This window comes from Hippocampus guttulatus, chromosome 18, assembly GCF_054856545.1.
Source record: "Hippocampus guttulatus isolate MCC_2025c chromosome 18, RoL_Hgut_1.0, whole genome shotgun sequence".
Taxonomy (NCBI): Eukaryota; Metazoa; Chordata; class Actinopteri; order Syngnathiformes; family Syngnathidae; genus Hippocampus; species Hippocampus guttulatus.
Genome location: NC_141278.1, coordinates 10332952 through 10351672, shown reverse-complemented (window position 1 = coordinate 10351672; position 18721 = coordinate 10332952). Strand labels below are relative to the sequence as shown.

The 18721-nt window shown below is 45.8% G+C and overlaps 2 protein-coding genes across 3 annotated transcripts; one reads left to right on the top strand and one right to left on the bottom strand.

Annotated features, from left to right (window-relative positions):
* Positions 1-220: 220 nt before the first annotated feature.
* On the bottom strand, positions 221-10570 carry LOC147191168 (uncharacterized). 2 transcript variants are annotated; one of them, XM_086136761.1, is made up of 6 exons: positions 10172-10570; positions 6701-7782; positions 4578-5229; positions 3727-3977; positions 2896-3075; positions 221-2386 (listed from the first exon to the last, which is right to left on the bottom strand). In XM_086136761.1, exons 2-6 carry the CDS (start codon positions 7382-7384, stop codon positions 2177-2179), a joined length of 1977 nt encoding a protein of 658 aa, XP_085992887.1. In that variant the 5' UTR covers positions 7385-7782; positions 10172-10570; the 3' UTR covers positions 221-2176. The 2 variants fall into 2 exon arrangements, with proteins under 2 accessions (XP_085992887.1, XP_085992886.1); XM_086136760.1 differs by having other exon boundaries at positions 4512-5229; positions 10172-10567.
* Positions 10571-12850: 2280 nt separating this feature from the next.
* LOC147191167 (voltage-dependent calcium channel gamma-6 subunit-like) lies at positions 12851-18721 on the top strand. The gene is made up of 7 exons (XM_086136762.1): positions 12851-12924; positions 15206-15726; positions 16693-16803; positions 16898-17006; positions 17539-17613; positions 17852-17989; positions 18067-18721. Exons 2-7 carry the CDS (start codon positions 15487-15489, stop codon positions 18276-18278), a joined length of 885 nt encoding a protein of 294 aa, XP_085992888.1. The 5' UTR covers positions 12851-12924; positions 15206-15486; the 3' UTR covers positions 18279-18721.

The window sequence follows — 18721 nt, the reverse complement described above, 5'->3', positions numbered from 1 at the left end:
CCTTGTTGCACTCATTATTTGAAAGAAAAGCACTTGTAAATTACAAACAAAACCATCACTTGAAAAAATAAAAGAAAAAGGGATGGATGTTTGCATTTGGTAGACTCGCATACAGGATGAAAACGCAGTGTAGAGCACCTCCTAGCGTCCCCTGGTGGGATTGCATGCAGGTATCAAAGCACTCCCATAGGCTCAACATCTATTCAAGCGGAGGAGGAAGCATTGTTCAAAATAAACGCAACTTTATTTAACTTGCTGACACCCTTGACAAATGACAATGTCTTCCATGTTCAAGTTTTGAGGGTATCGAGATTTGGCTGACATGTGACTGTGGATGGAACCCCCCTGTCGTATGTTACCTTAAACGATTTACCGCCAAAGACGCACTCATAAATATACTCTATCAAATGTGCACCAAAGGTGAGGAGGAGTGAGTCCTTTTTCTCATTCATCCTCTGTCAACATGCAGTGGCATAAATAAATAAATTATATATGTGTTGCATATTATTTCACGAAAAGAACACTCATCTGTCATTTGGCCGTCTATTAGCATCACTTGGCATTACTGTACAAGGAAAAAAAAACATTTACAGCTGGAAATGTGGTCCTGATGCAAACAAACACTATCACTTTGGTGACAAGATTCAAGGATAACCCAGGGGTGTCCAACCCCCCCCCCCCAATGGAACCTGCGCGCGCGTGCGCGTGTGTGTGTGTGTGTATTTGTGTATGTATATATATGTGTGTGTAATATATATATATATATATAAACAAACAAACAGTGGCTGCAAATGGCCCAGGGATACTCGTTTGGCGCCACCTTGTGGCATTTGATGCAAAGACTACTTCTTGAAGAGTTTTGATTAAAAAGAGTACCTTGATAGCACGAATGGGAGTTTATGGGCTAAAAATTAGTCTTGCCTTGCAGTTTGGACACCTCTGGTGCAAAGTGCCACGTTATTTTGGGGACCCCAAAAATTTTATATATATACAGTGTATATATATATATATATATATATATATATATACACAGTGTATATATATATAGAAGTACTTGTATAAAAGTTTAAAGTACAGCTAGAAACTGTTAGCAGATCAACATGTAATCCTTCACCTGGGTTGCCCGGGCGACAAAGGTGTGTGTGTGTGTGTGTGAGCGAGCAAGCAGAGAATTAGGCGGGATCATGGGCGGGCATCAGTGGTGCTAAATCTCTTGTAAGCTATGGGTGGCTGAGGGAACGTTAGCCTTTAGTGCAGTGGCATGTTGAAGTAAGGTTAGCGCTGACCGGGCGCCTCAAGTGCCGCTTACGCAATCGACTCATCCAATTACATGCACAGAACCGAACACTGGTAACCAGTCTTTTGACAGACTCGTTGATAATGCCGTCCTGTGCCAAATATGGCTTGAATATTGTCGTGCAAATTGTCTTGGTTGACCAAAGTCAGGGATGAGATCCAACCTGAGTCGAGTTCAAGTATCCCGGCCTTTTGGAAGGAGCAACTTGAGGCGGCTCGGGTATTGGGTCAGGATGCGTCCCGGACACTTCCTCAGTGAAGAGTTCCTGGTACGGCCCACCGGGAGCACACCCCCAAGGACATCCTGGCGGGACTCTTTTTGGTTTTGCTTGCAAGCTAGGTTTTTAAGTTGGTGTTGCAGGTTAGCATTTTAACCCTTTTATGCACAAATAATGACAACCTTTAACCTGATAAACTGTCCACTGTAGTAACCGCTGTCTCTGAAAGAGTTCAATTGTGGTGACAAGTTTGAAGTTGGGCTGGCAAAGTGTCCCGTAAGGATTAGAGGGTTGGCAAGTCCAGGTGGTGAGTTAGAGTAGCAAGCTTGGCAGGCAAGTTATGATTTGAAGTTATTCTTGTAATTTAGGTTGGTAAATTACTCTTTGGGGTTCGGGTGGCAAGTCGGGTTTGAAGTTAGGTTGGCAAATTAGCCAATGACGCCCATCGTTCGTCACATACTTGGCGCTTCTCACCGGCCTCAAGTCGTTGTGAAAAGGTGGAAAACCGAGTCGCTGTATGCGGCCGTGCCGCAAACACAACTTCCGCGCGCCGTCCGGGATGTGGTCAGCCCACTCGACATCCTGACCATTCTAGTTGAAGCATGCAAGTTGGGAATGGAGGTCGTCCGGTCCTGGTCTGGAGAAGGCTGATCGCCGGGGCTTCAGTGGCAAGGGTCGAAGGGGAACTCTGCCAGGCCGCCGTGCAGCTCCACGCCTTCCTCCTCCCACGATACAACGTCACCCGGAATCCGGGCCCCGCATGACGCCTGCCCGTGGATCTCAGACGGCGTCAGCACTCGCGACCACACGTGCACGTCTGACAGCTCGCCTGTAAACGACTGCGTCACGTCGAAGCCGCCGCCCAGGGTGTCCTGCGCAAAAACGCCAATACGCGTCACTCTCATAGCATTTTGCAAGCGCATTTCCCCAGTCTCATCAGCATCGGCTGCATATTTTTTTTCTCAGTCTATTTATTAGCTTATTTTAGGATATTTGTTCGCGTGAATCTTGGTGTATTTGTTCGCATTATTCTAGCATATTTGTTGGCATTATGTCAGCAGATTTATGAGCAAATTATTTTGTTAACATTTCTTAGCAGTTTAACCTGTCGACAGACAATGACCACATTTTTGCTCATTTTATGAGCATTGAATTCCGTTTATTGGCCAAGTATGTAGAACACAGAAGGAATTTGTCTTCTGTCGTATAGGCCACACCGACAGCTCGCCTGTCTATTTGTTTGCATATAGATTTGCAATTTCTGCGCATATTCATTAGTACATCATGATTTTTTATTTTTTTTTTAATGAGCAAATTTCTTTGCATATTTCTTGGCCCTTTTGCAATTTTTAAGTGAGAGAGTGGGAAAAAAATGTCTCACCTGCTCTTGTCCGAGAAGAAACATCCCTCCAGGTTTGATGGCGTGCCAGGCCGCCAGGTTCTGACCCGATCCTTTCCTGGCCCCGTCCTGGTACACCTCCCACACGCCGTCACGCGTGGCCCATGTCACACACACGTGGTGCCACTTCCTGTCGCTCATTGTGACTGGCAGAGTCACCGCCTGCCGCAACACGGGATGGTTGTTAGTGTTTCCTTAACGTGTTTACCAGCATTTTATCAGGAAATTTAAATTCACTGTTAAATTGTTTTAGCGTTCTATAAGCATAAATAATTTTTTTTGGTAGCATATTTATCATCATTATGGAAGCATGCTGATTGGAGTCCTAATGTTTCCACGGGAACATTTTAGTTTAAGAGGGGCGTTGTGTGTTTCGTCAGCCAAGCGTTAAGACAAATGTGACGCTCTTGGCAAATAATTAGGTCAATCAATTAGGCTTAAAAGGATTAATCCCTGCATTTCTTTGTTCGCTGGCGGGAGAGAAGGAGAAAAAAAAATTCTAATACAAATACCCGCCTTCTGTTTGGTGAAAAAGCGAGCCGGTGCTTTCCAGAATGAGAGATTAGCAAATTAACATAATCCAAAAATTCATTCAACTTTCATTTGGACGACAGGATAGGACTTATTTGCAGATATGTCTTCTTCCTGTGATTTTTGTAGGGACGAGTCTGTTGTTTTTGTATATGTACGCCGCCCTTGACTGTCTACCTGGCATTGAATAGTGTGCCAATATTTGCCCTGATATTAGCCAGGTTTACATGGAGACTTTTTTGTTGATCTGATTGAAATTGTTCTGAATGAAGAGTTGACAACCTTGTCGTTGATTAGCAGCTCCATGGGGTTGGTGCCCCACTCGATGAGCACCAATTCGTTGGCTTGGCCCGGCACGGCGTAGGAGAACGGCGTCCCCATCCCGGGGCCGGCGCCCACCTTCAGGCGCAGGCAGGCTGTGAGGGCGAAAAGCTCGGTTGCGAGGGAGCGCTTCATCCTGGCGTACATGTAATTGGTCCTCATGGGGAAGTCCAACAGGAAGGCACCGGAGCTCTTCGGCCTGTTGTGGCCTCCTGCGGACACATTCGGGTTCCACCTTTTTATGTCATGCATGTGTTGTTACCCTATACTTCAAATCAGCAATGAGATGTGCCTCAAGGTTTAGCTCTGAGTCCACTTCCTTTTTGGATTCTCAAGTAGCTCCCTGCACTTCCCAGTTCCATGTACAGTAGTACCTTATGAGTGCCCCTATTTTCAAATGATCAGCCGTGGCTTGGCGGATTTTATTTTATTTTATTTTTTGCTAGACAAATGATATTGCCGCTTGAATGAAGCGCAGCAAAAAAAAAAAAAAACCCAACATTAAGCGCAACCATTGCCTATGCCCTATCACCTTTTTGCTTGATGTGACAAACTGTCAAATCACAAATACAAACTAAAAAGATGCTTCAATGAGCAGGGAGAAGGTGCTAAAACTCCCGAACCGACTGACTCCAGATTCCTGATGTCAATCACTTGGCCACATCCTCTCACATAGCAATCTCACCTGAAAGCCAAATGCCCTGAACATTTTGTGATGAGTGCATGCATAATTCGACCATGCTAACCGTGCTCAGAGTGGCCGTGGTGCAACTGGCTGAGGACGGACTCCAGTTTGCTGTGTCCGGCATTACGCGTGCTTGTTTCTTTGCTGCTGAATGGAAGTCGCTGAGGGAGGCGGCGGTGGTCATCGTGGTGATCGTCGTGGTGATCGTCGTGGTGATCGTCATGGTGATCGTCATGGTGACCGTCGCCGTGATTGTTGTGACGAGCGCCGTGACGATCGTCGTGGTGATCGTCGCGGTGGCCTTTGTGATGACTCCCGTGGTGATTGTCGCGGTGGCCGTACGGTTCGCTGTGATGGTTGACATAGCGGCCAGAATGGCGGCTGCTGCCGTGCCAGTCGCGGTGGTCGTAGCGAGGATCGGTATGTCGAGTGTGGTGGTCGCTGTGGTGGTAGGAGTGATGGCTCCCGTGGCGGCTGCTGTGGTAGTCGTCGTGGCGACCGTTACCGTGGTGTTCTTCGTGGTGGTCATCATGGTGGTCGTCGTGACGATTGTCATGGTGATCGTCATCGTGACGATTGTCATGGTGATCGTCATCGTGGTGATTGTCACGGTGGTGGTCGTCGTGGTGATCGTCGTGGTGATCGTCGTGGTGGTCATCGTGGTGATTGTCATCGTGGTGGTCCCTGTAATAACTGCGCAGCTGCTCCTCCAGAGCGTTGATTTTGCGCTGGAGGAGTTCTCTCAAGGAGCTGGAGTAGGAGCTGGAAGAGTTCCTTGCCTGAACACACAAACATTTCAGGTTGGAAAAGTTTATGTTGAGTCTTTCTGCAAGATCAAGAAGAGTCGTGTTTTTTTGCTGTCTGCCTCACAGTTCTGAGTTTATTGGATCTATACTTTTCCTATTTGACCTTTACAATTAAAATAATGGTGGCTGCACGTCAATAGTTCATTTCTAAGGACTTGGAGAACCGGTGGGTCTTGGTTTGAATCTTGCTCTGGACAAAATGTTTCCAAAAAAAATTGGTCTACTTCCAGTCTGCGATTGAGGTGCCCTTGGGCAAGGCTTGCATTATTTATTTATTTTTTCTTGATAGTCTGACTTTCTCCCACATCCCAAGAATATCATCAGTTATTGAAAACTTGAATTTGTCCGTAGGTGTGAATGTAATGCATGAATGCTTTTTTCTTTTTTTGTCTCGCTGTGCCCCGCAATTGACTTATGACCACTCCAGAGTGGAGCACCTCTCTTGGCCAAAGTCAGACGGTTAAAGGCTCCAGTTCAGCCTCCATATGAGTGAGGGTAAACGGTATAGAAAACGGATAGGCATGTTCGTTCCTCTTTCCTCTCCCTGGCTTGCCGTCAGCTTCTTCGCCAGAAAATCCGGCTTTGTTCCCTGCCAGTGCATGCTGCGATTAATAGCCTCGTCAGGTGGGATGAAGCTAAGTGGATGCGACTCTGGCTCATACCCCTCGGGGAGGACAGCGACGTGGACTTCCTGGTAGAGGAGGGAGGTTGTGTCGAGTCAATCCTGGCTTGGCTTCAAGTTTGCCCCTCTTCTCTCGGTGGAATTCTAACAGATCCTTGCCTGAGCCTACCTGAACTGATGGGCAGATTTCCAGTCTTTTCAAGGATTGCCCTCGGGAGCTTCATGGGGGCTTGGGATGACTGACTTTAGGTGTGCAAGTTTTGGGAATTGTACTAGTGGACTCAAACCTTTCGCCGAACATCAAATATCCTCTTTACTGTCTGAAGAGCATTTAAAGTCAGCTTTGCTGCCATTTTCACAAGTTTGACCCCATAGTTGAGGCTGTCTTCACATCACCGCAGCTCAATTATCACCTTGTGGTGATCATGGAGATTGAATTATTTCCTGGATGACTATATTGAGTATTTCTTTCACTACATGTAATCACTCCCTTTATTTTGTTACAACTTTAAGGTGATTCTAGCAAGTGCCCAGAGAGCCAGATTGGCTTCACATATCCCGATAGGTGTTCTGACGGATCGCCAGGTCTGTTGTTTGGTCTTGCATAAATGGCACACATTGCCTTAACATGGCACCATGAAGGTCTGCGTCGATTGTGTCCTGAGAAACAGGACTCCGTCTCACTCGGTTGTGACCCAAATTTTGCTGCAATTTGCTCCTTGGCTACAGACAACCAAAGTCTGGGGTCAAGAAAATATATCTCTCAAATTTACATTCTACAAAATTTCTTAGCTGAAGGTGTTGTGTCTCTCTGAGATTTACCTGCAAGTTCTCCAGACGTTCCTTCAGCGTCTGCAGGGTCTTCCCTGTCTGCTCCGGCGAGAAGGAGCCATGTTTGGCGTGCGAATCCCAGTGATGGGGGTCCGACCTGTGGCTGCTGCCATGGGAGAAGTGGTGATCGCTGCCGTGATAGGACCCGTGATGTGAAGAGTGGCTGTCGGGGTGGTTGTCGTGATGGTCGTCGTGGTGATTGTTGTGGTGGTTGTCGTAATGGTCATTGTGATGGCCGTTGCTGTGGTGACCACCGAAGCCCTCGCACAAGGTGAGCTTGGCTGTAAGCTCCCTGATGGTTTCGCGCTGGTCCAGAATGGTCTCCTTCTGCCTCACCAGACTCTCACGGAGGTGCAAGATGGTGGTCTTGGCCTCATCCGAGATCAGGATTCGACTGCTGTGGCCATTGGCGTGGCCGTTGGCGCTGGGCCCGTGGGGCACGCTGGGTGGGGAGTAGCAGCTGGGGTCTGCTTCTGGGGGGATGGGAATGCACACAAATTTGGGGCTGGTGCCGTAGTCGTGCTCCGTGCCCAGCAAGCTCGCCGATGCTTCTGAGCAAAACAGGAAGTAGCAGGTAACGAGTGAGTGTAAGGTTAAGAAAACAACATATGTGGCACCCCCTATGTGCTTTGCAGACAAAATCTCCAGACCCGGATGACTGACGTCTCTCCCCATATTTGATTTGGGTCCAAATTACTCTTTGACCAATGACCTCAAGGTCCTGTGAGGCTTTCTCTTTCCAGGGAGCAACAGCATGGATCATTTGCGCTGGATTTGAAGATGTCGAAGTAAAGCATGTCAACAGTGAACTTGCAACTTCCGTTCAAGATGAGTCAAGCCGACGCCTCAAGAATTCCATGAACAAGTCCTTGAGGACCAGCCTCCGGTGTTGCATGGCGCTTAACACAGATCTTGAGACATCCTTCCGCTGTGCCTGGAACAAACTGTTGGGCCTCGTCCGGCCAGGTGATCGGACTTGGCCCAGAGGACGTCCTCTGTTGGGCAGCCAAGATTAATCCATTTAAATTTGGCCTCCAACCATCAGATCCCAACGCAAGACTCGACACGATCGCCTGCATGCAGCACACACACAAGATATCCGGTATTTATGCACAGGTCAGGAACTGGCCGTGATATTGATGTTGTAGGTAGGAAAGTGCGGCACAAGTGAAAGCACGTTACTTCATGTCTGCCTTTTGAAAATTAAGAGTACGCAACCAGATTACAAAGATAGGCGACAGTCAAGTTTAGACTCGCGGGAGAACAAAGCAGGCCACAGAGTAATTGGATGACAAATTTACAAGTTAGCATTTTTGCAACATTTCAATCTCCTTGTGAGTGTTTTCATTTTGCATGAGCATGTATGGTGGTGAATATGAAACTGTCTTGAAGCGAAAATGTTGCAGCACCAAGTAATCACCCGACCAAGTTAAGGCTCTTCACTGTGGGGCATTCTTAAATTGAAGAAAAAAAAAACATGATAGAAATGTCCACTGCCAGATTTGTGCTTTTGTGTTGGGTTTCCAACGTGCTCACGTTTGCTAAGGGCGGTCTGGACAACGTCAACCCCAAGCATAACGAACAGTCGGACCCATGAGAGCCTTTTAATGAGGCGCTTTGTGCTCAGGTTGCTAATCTGACCGCGAGACCCGCAGTCGGATAATTCAAGACAACACTAGCTCGGATTTAGCAGACATGATACTGAGCTGAGGCACGCGGCCTCCCACATGAGTGACGCTGCTGCCGCACAACTTCGTGGATATTTCTTCTACATTGAACATTTTTCGGCCACCCGATGTTTCGTTTTCAGAAGTAATATGAGAAAGTTCAAATGAAAATGGAAATTTCCCTCTTTGTGCAGCCGATAATTGATATTGCAGCTCAAAATGAATAAAATATAATCCTGCCTCTTAATGTAGTGGGGTCGGGGGATGAGATATATATATTTTTTAATGGTTAGCTACAATGTGCATGTTTTGCTACTTTCTGAACTCTTGTCACTTCCGACGGTGAGATGATGAGCCGTCTCAAAAGCTCTGATGCCTATAGTAGCTATGAATAAAGCTGGTCCTGTTTTTTTTCCTGACCGTCACCTGTGTTTTATATATATGTTTAATATGTAAAACCAAAAGCAATGAAATAGTACAAAAAGAGCACCGTAGATGTTTGTGTGTGTGTTTGTGTGCCGTCTCCCACAGAAGCGAACATGTTAGACATATAGGAGAGAGAAGCAGTGCGAGTTAATGTTGATGTATGTAAACAAAAGTGCATGCAAAATGCCCATTTGTGCCCCCCCCCTCCAAAAAAAAGAAAAAAAAAACGCCCCGATAGTTTCCATTTGATCTCATCAAACGTTAAGTTGACGTCGTGACAGGCCTACCAAGCATGCATCTGCACCAGCCTTTGCCAAATGACAGGACCCAACATGTGTACTGAGTCAATATTTATCTCTCATGTTCAATATTATGGTCATACGCATTCAATGTTTGAAAAGTCATGTACAATTGCGTCCGACAGACGAACCGAAGGTCCACTTTGGATCTTGATCCAAACGAGTGCGTAAACTTGACATGGGTGGGCGGGCATGTGAAGGTTAACCCCTGGCTCAGCAGGGGTCACACGGTGGGTATCTTGAAAAGGGGGGGGTCACCATGACGACAGCAAATGCGTTCTCCAGTTTGCTTGTCATGACGATGTAAGATAACGTGTAGTCCCGTTGAATTTCGAACTGCGCCATGCTCCAGTTTTGATCTGTTATCGCATCCAAGTTCGGCTCAATGGAAACATCGGAGTGGTTTTTATGTGCACGTTGACAGTTATTTGATTTGAACCAAAATGCTGATTCGGTTTTCAGCGTCAAAGGTCCAAATGTGACTTAAAAATCAATCTTGAACCTTAAATGTAAAGTGTATGTCTTAACGGACCAACTCAATTTTATTTATTTATTTATTTATTAATCCGGCTAACCGAGTATTTACTTAATCACTTTAGTAGTAGCATTAATTAGGCAATTGGAAAATTAAAATGAGTTTTTTTTTTGTCCTATTAATTGTTGTAAATAATACAATGAACATTGGTTAAATCAACAGCATACATATTTTTAACTTAATGTCACAATACCACAGAAAACAAACACAAAAAACAAAGCGGTGTCCTAACTAAATAATCGCATTTTTCCTTTGCGTCTGTGAAAATCGTCAACCGTTACAGTGATCGTAATTCGCAAAAGTTGAAGCAAATGTTTGAATTTTTCTTTTTCTCTTGTTTTGAGAGAATGCCTTGGGCAATTATGCCCTGATGATATGATGTGACAAATGTCATTTGTTAAATGATTGGTCTTTTTTTTATTTTTATTTTTTTTTTTTTTAACCTTATCTCCAAATGGCTCATCTGTTCCTTGGAAAACCCACAAATTGGCCCACCAACACAAGTTTGCCGAGTTACCATAAAATGCAGACTCACATCATTGTCCACGCGCAGTGCAAGAGCTCGCCGATGAAAACGCAGGTCCAGTCAAGTCTGTCACGTTTTTCCTCTAAACATTCCACAAAAAACGTCCTGGAACGTGAATGCGCAGGCCAGGGTCCTACTGATCAGCTTGAGGAGGATTGCTGCCTTGAGCTGGATAAAATTCACTCTTTCTCTCGCTCTCTCTCTCTCTCTCTCTCTCACCCCCATTTGAGCCCACACGTGCTAGCTCGCATCAAAACAGTTCAACCTCAGCCACGCTGTGAACAAAAACATCAGCCACCCAGCATGAAATGTGACTGGTCGCCAGTCAGTGTCAGGCCACATAGACAAACGATGGACTGGTCGCTATACACTTTCCCACTTATATCGGCTATCACTTCAATGTTCACCAAATGAGACGCATCGCAGCTTCAATATTATTTGCCGATGATCTCATCTCGATTTGGAGGTGATGTGTTTTGATGCTTTGACACTTCTAGGATTGTCAATCGTAACTTACGGAAGTGAGGTTGACATTTCGCTGCCAGTTTTGTCCTGATGGGCTTTGCTTTCATTTCACTCCTGATGGTTCTGACATCATGATGCAGACCAATCCTTGAGTAGCACTTGCCTTACAAGAGAACATGTAGAATCGCGTTCCTACTAATGAAATGTGCATGTAGAGCTTCTCCTGGTACTACCGGTGCAACTGGACCCCACACACTGGGGTGTTTTCACCATAGAGATGGATAATACCGTGAAAACAGCGAACCGGCATTCATATAGCTGTCCAAGTGTCCAAATGGCTGCCGCTGCTCAACCCATTCTGTGTTTTATTGTTTTTGTTCCTGATTGTCAAGTGTCCTTGGGTGTCTTGAAAGGCGCTTATAAATAAAATGTATTATTATTATTATTATTAAATGACCTCGCCCTCGTCTGTCATCTTGGCAGGTGACACTTCAGGTTGGCGCCGCCTGGTGGACGGCACTCTCCTCTGCATGCTGCTCCATCTCAGCATAGCCTGCAGACCACACATACACATAAAAGCTTAAATTTAAACAACACAAATGAAACTCAGGCTTCAAACCCTCATTTGAAAATCTTGTCTAAAACTTCAAAGTTTTAACCCTGCTTTGAATTCCTACCCTAAGCTTCAAACCTTATCACCCGAAACCACATTTGACACTCGGGCTTAAAAACCTCAATGCTTGGCTTCAGTGAAGCTCTAACTTGTCTTTTGAAAGCCAGACTTGAAACCCTACTTTGAGAAGCTGACCCGAGATTTGAAACCCTCCTTTCAAACAGTAACCCGTGTTTGAAACCCAACACCTGAGGTCAAAACCCCAAATGTTGCTTGGATCAGCTACTACACACCACCTCACACTTGTACAACGCATACGCACACAGATTAGTGTCCTTCACCCCCAACCCCACAGTGGGGTCAGCTCTGATGTCATTAACAGGTGGGAAACAGAAATAGACTCTCACACATGCACCACACTCAGACACACACACACACACACACACACACCCACGCACACACATATACAATGCAGTTCAGCAGCTTGTTAATATTGTTGTTGTGTTTACGAGAGAACACGGTGAAAGTTATGCGTGGGGTGTCAACATTTGGGGGGCCGGCGGTAGAGCTGGGGAGGACTCCAGTCACATGACTCGTACTAAGTCTCCCTTGTACTCTGTGCCGACGTCGTGACAGAATTCTGACCTCGCCAGTCATCAGCAAACAAGATTTTGATTCACTTCCTGCTCCAGTAGTGAACGTTTTCAGATTTTGCTATATGTAAATAAATAAATACTGCCATTATCAGTGCAAATTAGGTTTGTGTATCATAACATGTAAAGGCTGTATTAGGAGCTCTGAGGAAACCCTATGAGATTACAGTGGCGCTTTGAGATAAGAGTAAGTCATTTCGGGACTGCGCGTTTTTCTATCAAGTCAAAGAAAAAAATGGTCAAAATGATCATGCTCATATCTTGCAAAATGATAAGTTGCGTCTTTTGTATCTCAAATTTTTGCGTAGAAGTTGAGGCAAAAAAGAATCAGCTGAGCAGCTCTCAAGTCAAAGCAAAAAATTGGACAAAAGCGGCTTGTATCTGGGAAAAACTCCCAAGTTCGATAGATCGCTTCAACGATTATTTCAATCATTGATTAATCTGTCACTTATTTTGTCAATCAATAAATAGAATAAAAAGAACAAGTTTGAATTTACATTTCAACTTGACAGTGCCAAAATCAGATGACAGAAATGTCCTGTTTAAGAGGCTAAAATTTCGAGGATGGGGACAATTTTCAATTCCAGGTCTGTAATTCTGAACGATTCATCGATGATCAAAATATTCTCATTATTTTAACGTGGCAATTGTCGATGAATCGTCATGACGTGAGGACTAACTCATCCATGTTGAGAGAGGATGTGAATGTTGGTTGCAGATTTTCAGATGTGCCTTGACATTTGCTCACCTCAACCAGGGCTTTCTTGTTTTCCAACCGAGAGGTTGCGACTCGCGACGACGGGGCAGTTGGGGTTCGGTGGGTGTCAGCGGCCTCCCGCTCGGCGGCATTCCAGACTGTCAGCTCAGGTCCCGCGAGGCGTCTTTGGGCTGGCCTATATTTGGAGGAAGCGAGCCGTTGAGATATTTTGAGGCTCCTAACATGTCATAGGGCGTTTGGCGCCGCCAGCTGCGACCGCTCGCTCTAATCGCCGGCTTCCTCCGCGTCGGATGCCAGCGCGCCTCCACGTCAGGTAAGTCTGCATTCCTGCATGAAATCGCAGAGAAAAGATTGGCAGTTCGGGAGCGGTGAGCATGTGTGTGTGTGTGTGTGTGCCTGGCGTTTTGAGGTTCGGGTTTTAAATCTGAGCTCGCATGATTGTATTGCGGCGAAAAGCAAGCAAGTGGTAATAATCAAGGCATTGCCACTTGCCGAGCACACGTTCGCTTCAGGAGAAAAGCCACGCCGGACGAGAAAATAGTAGCGTCAACGCTGCCGGGCGACTAGTCAGTCCAATGTTTCCTAAACTTGGTTGAGTCAAGGCACGTATTTTACATTGAGAAAAAATAAATAAATCTCACAACACACAACCTCATAAAACAATTTATGAAAAGTGGACGCCAGCTTCATTATGTACCTTCTGTCATCTGTTTGTTTTGCCTGATACTCGAAATGGTTGGCAAAAAGAAATGAACAAAACGTTTTGAAATGGAGAAGAAACTTTTTTTTTTTTTAAACAAAATAATTGACATTGGAAAATTTCCCACGACACAACGGTTGGGGATCGCAGCGCCTGTCCATGTGTGCTCCTGTAATGACTGGCGGCCTTTTAAAAAAATATTTCTCTCTATTGGGGTTCCAATACTTTTACATTTTTCATTAGTTCTGATGTTATTTGGACTTTTTTTTCTCCAATTCAAGTGCATTGAATTTGCTTTGAGAACAGGTAACATTGTGAAAATGCTTCCTTTTTTTTAGCAGGGATAAATGAGAATTTTCTGCCAATGCAGATATTTTATTTTTTGGGGGGGACTAAAATCACTATTCTTAAAGATGAGCACAAAACCGCTGAGAATTTATCGGGTGGGTCTCTCGGCATTGTGGTCGAGCGAGAGGGGAGAGAGACACTGACCCGCGCAACGAGCAGGTGGCACATTGTTCGGAGATTGACGACCTGACCAAGGTGTTGATGTCTGAAGCGTTTTTTTCCCTCGTGGCCTTTCCAGTGTGCGTCAATGAGAGGTGAGTGGCATTGCCATTCAATGTTGTCCTAAACGGGGCCCGAAGCCCTACTTTGAATTCCAAATTGAGGCTTGAAACCCTAACCAGGCTGGAATCCCTAACTGTGGCTCGGCACCCCAATTTACAACCCTACCCCAGGTTTGAAACCCTACTTTGAAAGCTTAACCATGGCTCAAAAACTCGACTCTACCTTAAACCAGGCTTGAACCAATCATGAATTGGGACCCTAATTTAAAACCCTTACCCAGGCTTGAAACCCTATTTTATATGAATCCCTAATCCAGGTTTGAAACCCTACTTTGAAGCCCATACCTACTCGTCATACATCACTTTAAAAATCTTAACCCTGATCTGAAACCCTAACCTGGTTTAAAACCCTGCCCATGGCTTGAAAGCGTCCTTTCCAAGAAATGACCTTCCACTTATTGTGTCCATTGTCTTTCCGGGCATTTTCGCGCCACCTGTTGCTCTAGCACAGGGGTCGGGAACCTATGGCTCGCGAGCCATATATGGCTCTTTTGATGATTGCATCTGGCTCGCAGATAAAACAAAATAGTCTCGTTTGTTGAATCCACCCGTCGATTTTTCGCTGGTCGTGTCCTGTTCAGGGCTGCAGTTGGCTCCAATTGGATGATACTGGCCGACGTCGGCCGTTGCTGGGTAACGGGTAAACGCCCCCTTTTGAATCAGCTCAGGGCTAATCCTTCGACGAATAAAATGGCGAAAAGAAAAAAAGATGACGAGTATGGTAGACTTCAGGCCGAATGGAACAGGTTCTGCGGTGTGTCTGATTTGCAATGACAAAATACCACCGATGAAACGGTTGAATGTAAAGCGGCACTTTGACACGCGCCATGCTACGTTCGCATCAAAATATCCTGTAGGCGACTCCGGAGAGGAAGCGTGCAAGCTACTGAGCAGGGTGCAAAGCTAGCCAGTAGCAACTCCGCGTACGGACCCGGCAAGCTGACTCTAATTTCGCTAGCTTTGCATCGTGAGGAACGGAAAACCTTTACATTAATGGTGAGTATTACAACAACATTATTTCTAAAGAATCCATTCAGAGGCTTATTATACTGCCATTTTGTGGCTCTCACCGAAAAACATTTTCAAATATTTTGCTTTCATGGCTCTCTTAGTCAAAAAGGTTCCCGACCCCTGCTCTAGCATGTGCTTGACAGTATTTTTTGTTTGTTAAGGATTTTTTTTTCAGGCGGTTTTGGGAGCTTTGCCATATTCTCGATGCCAAAAGTGACATATCTACTGATTTTCTTTTTTTTCTGTTTGTCCAGGAAGTGTCCATCTGGTTCTGAAAGTTTCCTTCAAGATTTAGTCACAATGTTTTTGTTCTTTTTGTCCCATTGCATCTTTTTGCCCGAGCTGCCATTTTGTCCCCACCAATAGATGCACGTCTGGCCCTGGCACAGGATGTTTTTGAGAACACGCTTTTGCGCAATCACCCATAAGCATTTTTCATTTTCTTTTTTTGTAATTTTATTTTCTTTTTTAAATGTTTGTCCAAATTTTTTTTCCTATTAGTGAAAGGTGATTTATCGATTTCAAATTTTTTTCAATGATGTGGTCCACCTTCCTGGTGACGGACGAGGAGGGCCTCACGGTGGGCCCGGCCGCCACCCCCACGGTCGGAGGCGGCGCGCAGGCCGGCGGCGGCGGCTGCGGCGGCAGCGGCGCGGTCGGAGGGGCCCAGGCCATGGGCGGCCTGGCGGGACTCATGAGCGGCCGTAGCACCTTCGGCGGCAACAAGCGGCGCAGGACGGGACACCACGCCCTGACCGAGGCGCAGGAAGGCAAGGTGCGTTGACGTTTGGCTGCAAACCCTCAGGCCTCACCCACAAAGCAAGAAATAAAATAAAAATGGAGGCAGAGAAAGCTTACTTGGGGGATTGACTCTGAGGCACTTGAAATGCTGCATTTAACATTTGAATGCGATTGGTTGATTTTTTGTTTTTGTTTTTAATTATACGAGGGTGTGCACACTTGTGCAATCGCATGATCACCGTTGCTTTTGGGTCCCCTCAAAACCATTTCGTTTGTTTACAATGTGGGAAAAGTTTTGAAACGATTCAGCTTGGTCTCATTTCCGCTCAAGGGTGTTTTGCTTCATTTTGATCATTTTGCGCACTTATCGGGTCCGGTGAAAGTTTGAATATTTTCAATTTCTCAGAAACAATGAAAACAAAATGCCTCTGAAGCACAACCTAGAGTGGATAAGCATAATCCAGTTCTGGTACATTTGAAAAGTGGCACGACACATGTAGCGATGTACAGAAAAAAAAATAATCTAAATTTTAGCCCACTTTTGCACATTTACAAGAGTCATACTTTTGCACCTTGAAAAACTCTACTCTCACTTAAACAGGAAACCCATCATTTTTAACCGCCTTTCACATTTTGCGTCATTTCGGAACTTTTATAGAACTCATATTTTATGAAACAAAGATTTAATTTGATGTTCTTCAGCTTCTCAAAATTCCAGTTCCTTGGTGCCGTCATCCCAATGTGCCGATATCAAAATGGGCGACGGCTGCAAGGACCCTTTAAAGCTGCTTCCAGCTCTGGTTTTTATTTTGTATATAAAAGAACTGAAATTTTGGGGGGAATGACAATTGTAGCATTGGCATGTCACGAAGATGCATGTTTTTTTTTTTCTCATATGGGTTATTTGATATTTTTCTTTTGAATAGAGTGGTTTATTAATCAAACTAAACGTAACCAATAGCTTGTTGGTAAACTAGAACGTTTTTCTTTTTCTTTTCAGATCAAGCTGGCGTTCTTCGTGGCTATCGTGGGCGTCATCCTGACCGTGCTGGGCGTGGGCACGGAGTTTTGGGTGGAGCTGGCGCCGCCCAAGAGTTTCTACGGCAATCAGGTGAGAACGCGGGCTTAGGTGGGGTCAGGGTGGGGAGTCGGGGGGGGGGGGGGGGGGTCTTGCGTCCGGCGGGGGCTGACTTCCTGTGTGGCAGACATGTCCGGCGATGCACTTTGGTCTGTGGAAGGCTTGCACCAAGCGGCTGTGGGTGGCTGACATCGACCCAGACAGGGAGAGCTGCGGGCCCGCCGAGCTGCCCGGAGGTACGCGCCCCTTGAAACCTGCCGGCATATTTGGATCGTCCGTTATCTGGATTGCGACTGTCATTTGATTGTTCGTTTTATTGATTTTGTTTAATTTGGGACAGGGGGGGATAATTTGGATTATCTTTTGTATTGAAATTTGATTGTCTTTCTTTTATATATATATATATATAAAATTTCTTCTTTACCTTTCGGTCTTATTTTTTCACATTTTATTGAACGTTTATTTGCATTGTTTTTATTTCAATTGTTTGAATGAGCATTTCATAAATGTGGAATGTATCTGGGTTTAGACTCTTCTGGTGAGGAGAAGCGGTTTGGCAAAGGAATGGACCGCTTGTGTTTGGTTTATATTTGATTTAGGTTGATTTCAATTTCGATTAGATTTTTTTTTTCAGGTGGTGTATTTTGATTAAGTGGAATATTTTGAAATGCTTGTCATCCAAACGATTTCCTCTGGTTTATTTCTGGATACGTGGCATGTTTTTGTTGAGTATGTGACACGTTGCACTTGCGTGCGTTTGTCTTTCAGAGTCAAACTGCACATACTTCAAGTTCTTCACGACGGGCGAGAACGCGGTCATGTTCCATAAGACCACGCGCAAAAGTCAGTTAGGACCCTCATTTCAAACCTTCACCTGCACTTGAAAAGCCTAAGCTCCGACTTCAAACCCGACGAGCGTCACCTGTCGTAGGAGTGGCACTGAGACCCAAAAGTGTGCTTTTTGTGTTTGCGCTTGTGTGCCATTCCTTCTCGCCTTCATCCTGGCACGCTGTTGTCACGCCTTTGTCATGGACTTTTGTTCAGGCAAACCAAACGGGTTGCTTTTGTGTGCTCGTGGCAGGCCTAAATGTGGCGTCGGCCATGTTGTCGCTGTTCAGCCTGTTGCTGATGGCGATGGGCGGTATCTGCATCACCATGGCGCTCAGCAAGGAAATCGTCTTCTTCCTCAAGCCCGCCTCCGTCTCCTTCGTCCTCTCCGGTAACCACAGCACAAAATGGAGCATTTGTCTGCGTGTGGCGGTCCGGGCTGCATCTTGTGTGACCCCCCCTCCCCAGGCGTACTGGTGCTGCTGTCCCTGCTGGTCTTCCAGCAGTCAGTGTGGTCCCTCCTGGCCAGCGATCACTCTATCCCACTGCACCACAACTTCTCCTGGTCCATGTCATGTGTGGGCTGCGCCGGCGCCATCTTGATTGTGGGCGGGCTGCTCTTCCTGCTGCTGGCACTGCCCTACAGCCCCTGGCAGAGGTGTCACAGCACTGCTAGCTAGTGGCCGGTCGGGAGGCTCGACTGCACTCTGTGCTGCCGCCTTAGCGCGGTGACTTGGCGCTGCAGACATACAGTTACTTGGAAAGCACAACTATTCGGTATCCTACCAGTACTACTACACTCCTTGTCCTCACTAGTAAGACAATTCGGCTCACTAGTCAAAGAACAACAAAGGTTTCTCGACTCTTCTAACACGGCTTTTGGCCTAATAGAAGACCAATTACATATTACTAAAAAATTACCCTACTGCACCAGTAACACTACAGGGCCCAATCATAATCATGCGTCATGCACAAGTATCCTCCTTCCTGACCGACCACCTTAATGTCCACCCACTACTGCGCTCTTTGGCACACTATTAGGACAACTACATGTTACTAGTACGCAAAACGGTGCACTATGTGACAGCTGCATGCTACTCCTACTAGTGAAGCGCTAGATGTT

Excerpts from the sequence above, each read along its gene's own strand:
- LOC147191168 (XM_086136760.1), bottom strand. The coding sequence starts at position 7,384 with ATGGGGAGAGACGTCAGTCATCCGGGTCTGGAGATTTTGTCTGCAAAG. Across the intron at positions 3,978-4,511 it reads CCACGGCCACTCTGAGCACG|GAGGCCACAACAGGCCGAAG; the intron begins GTTAGCATGGTC and ends ATGTGTCCGCAG. Across the intron at positions 3,076-3,726 it reads AGCTGCTAATCAACGACAAG|GCGGTGACTCTGCCAGTCAC; the intron begins GTTGTCAACTCT and ends GTGTTGCGGCAG.
- LOC147191167 (XM_086136762.1), top strand. The coding sequence starts at position 15,487 with ATGATGTGGTCCACCTTCCTGGTGACGGACGAGGAGGGCCTCACGGTG. Across the intron at positions 16,804-16,897 it reads AGAGTTTCTACGGCAATCAG|ACATGTCCGGCGATGCACTT; the intron begins GTGAGAACGCGG and ends CCTGTGTGGCAG. Across the intron at positions 17,614-17,851 it reads CCATAAGACCACGCGCAAAA|GCCTAAATGTGGCGTCGGCC; the intron begins GTCAGTTAGGAC and ends TGCTCGTGGCAG.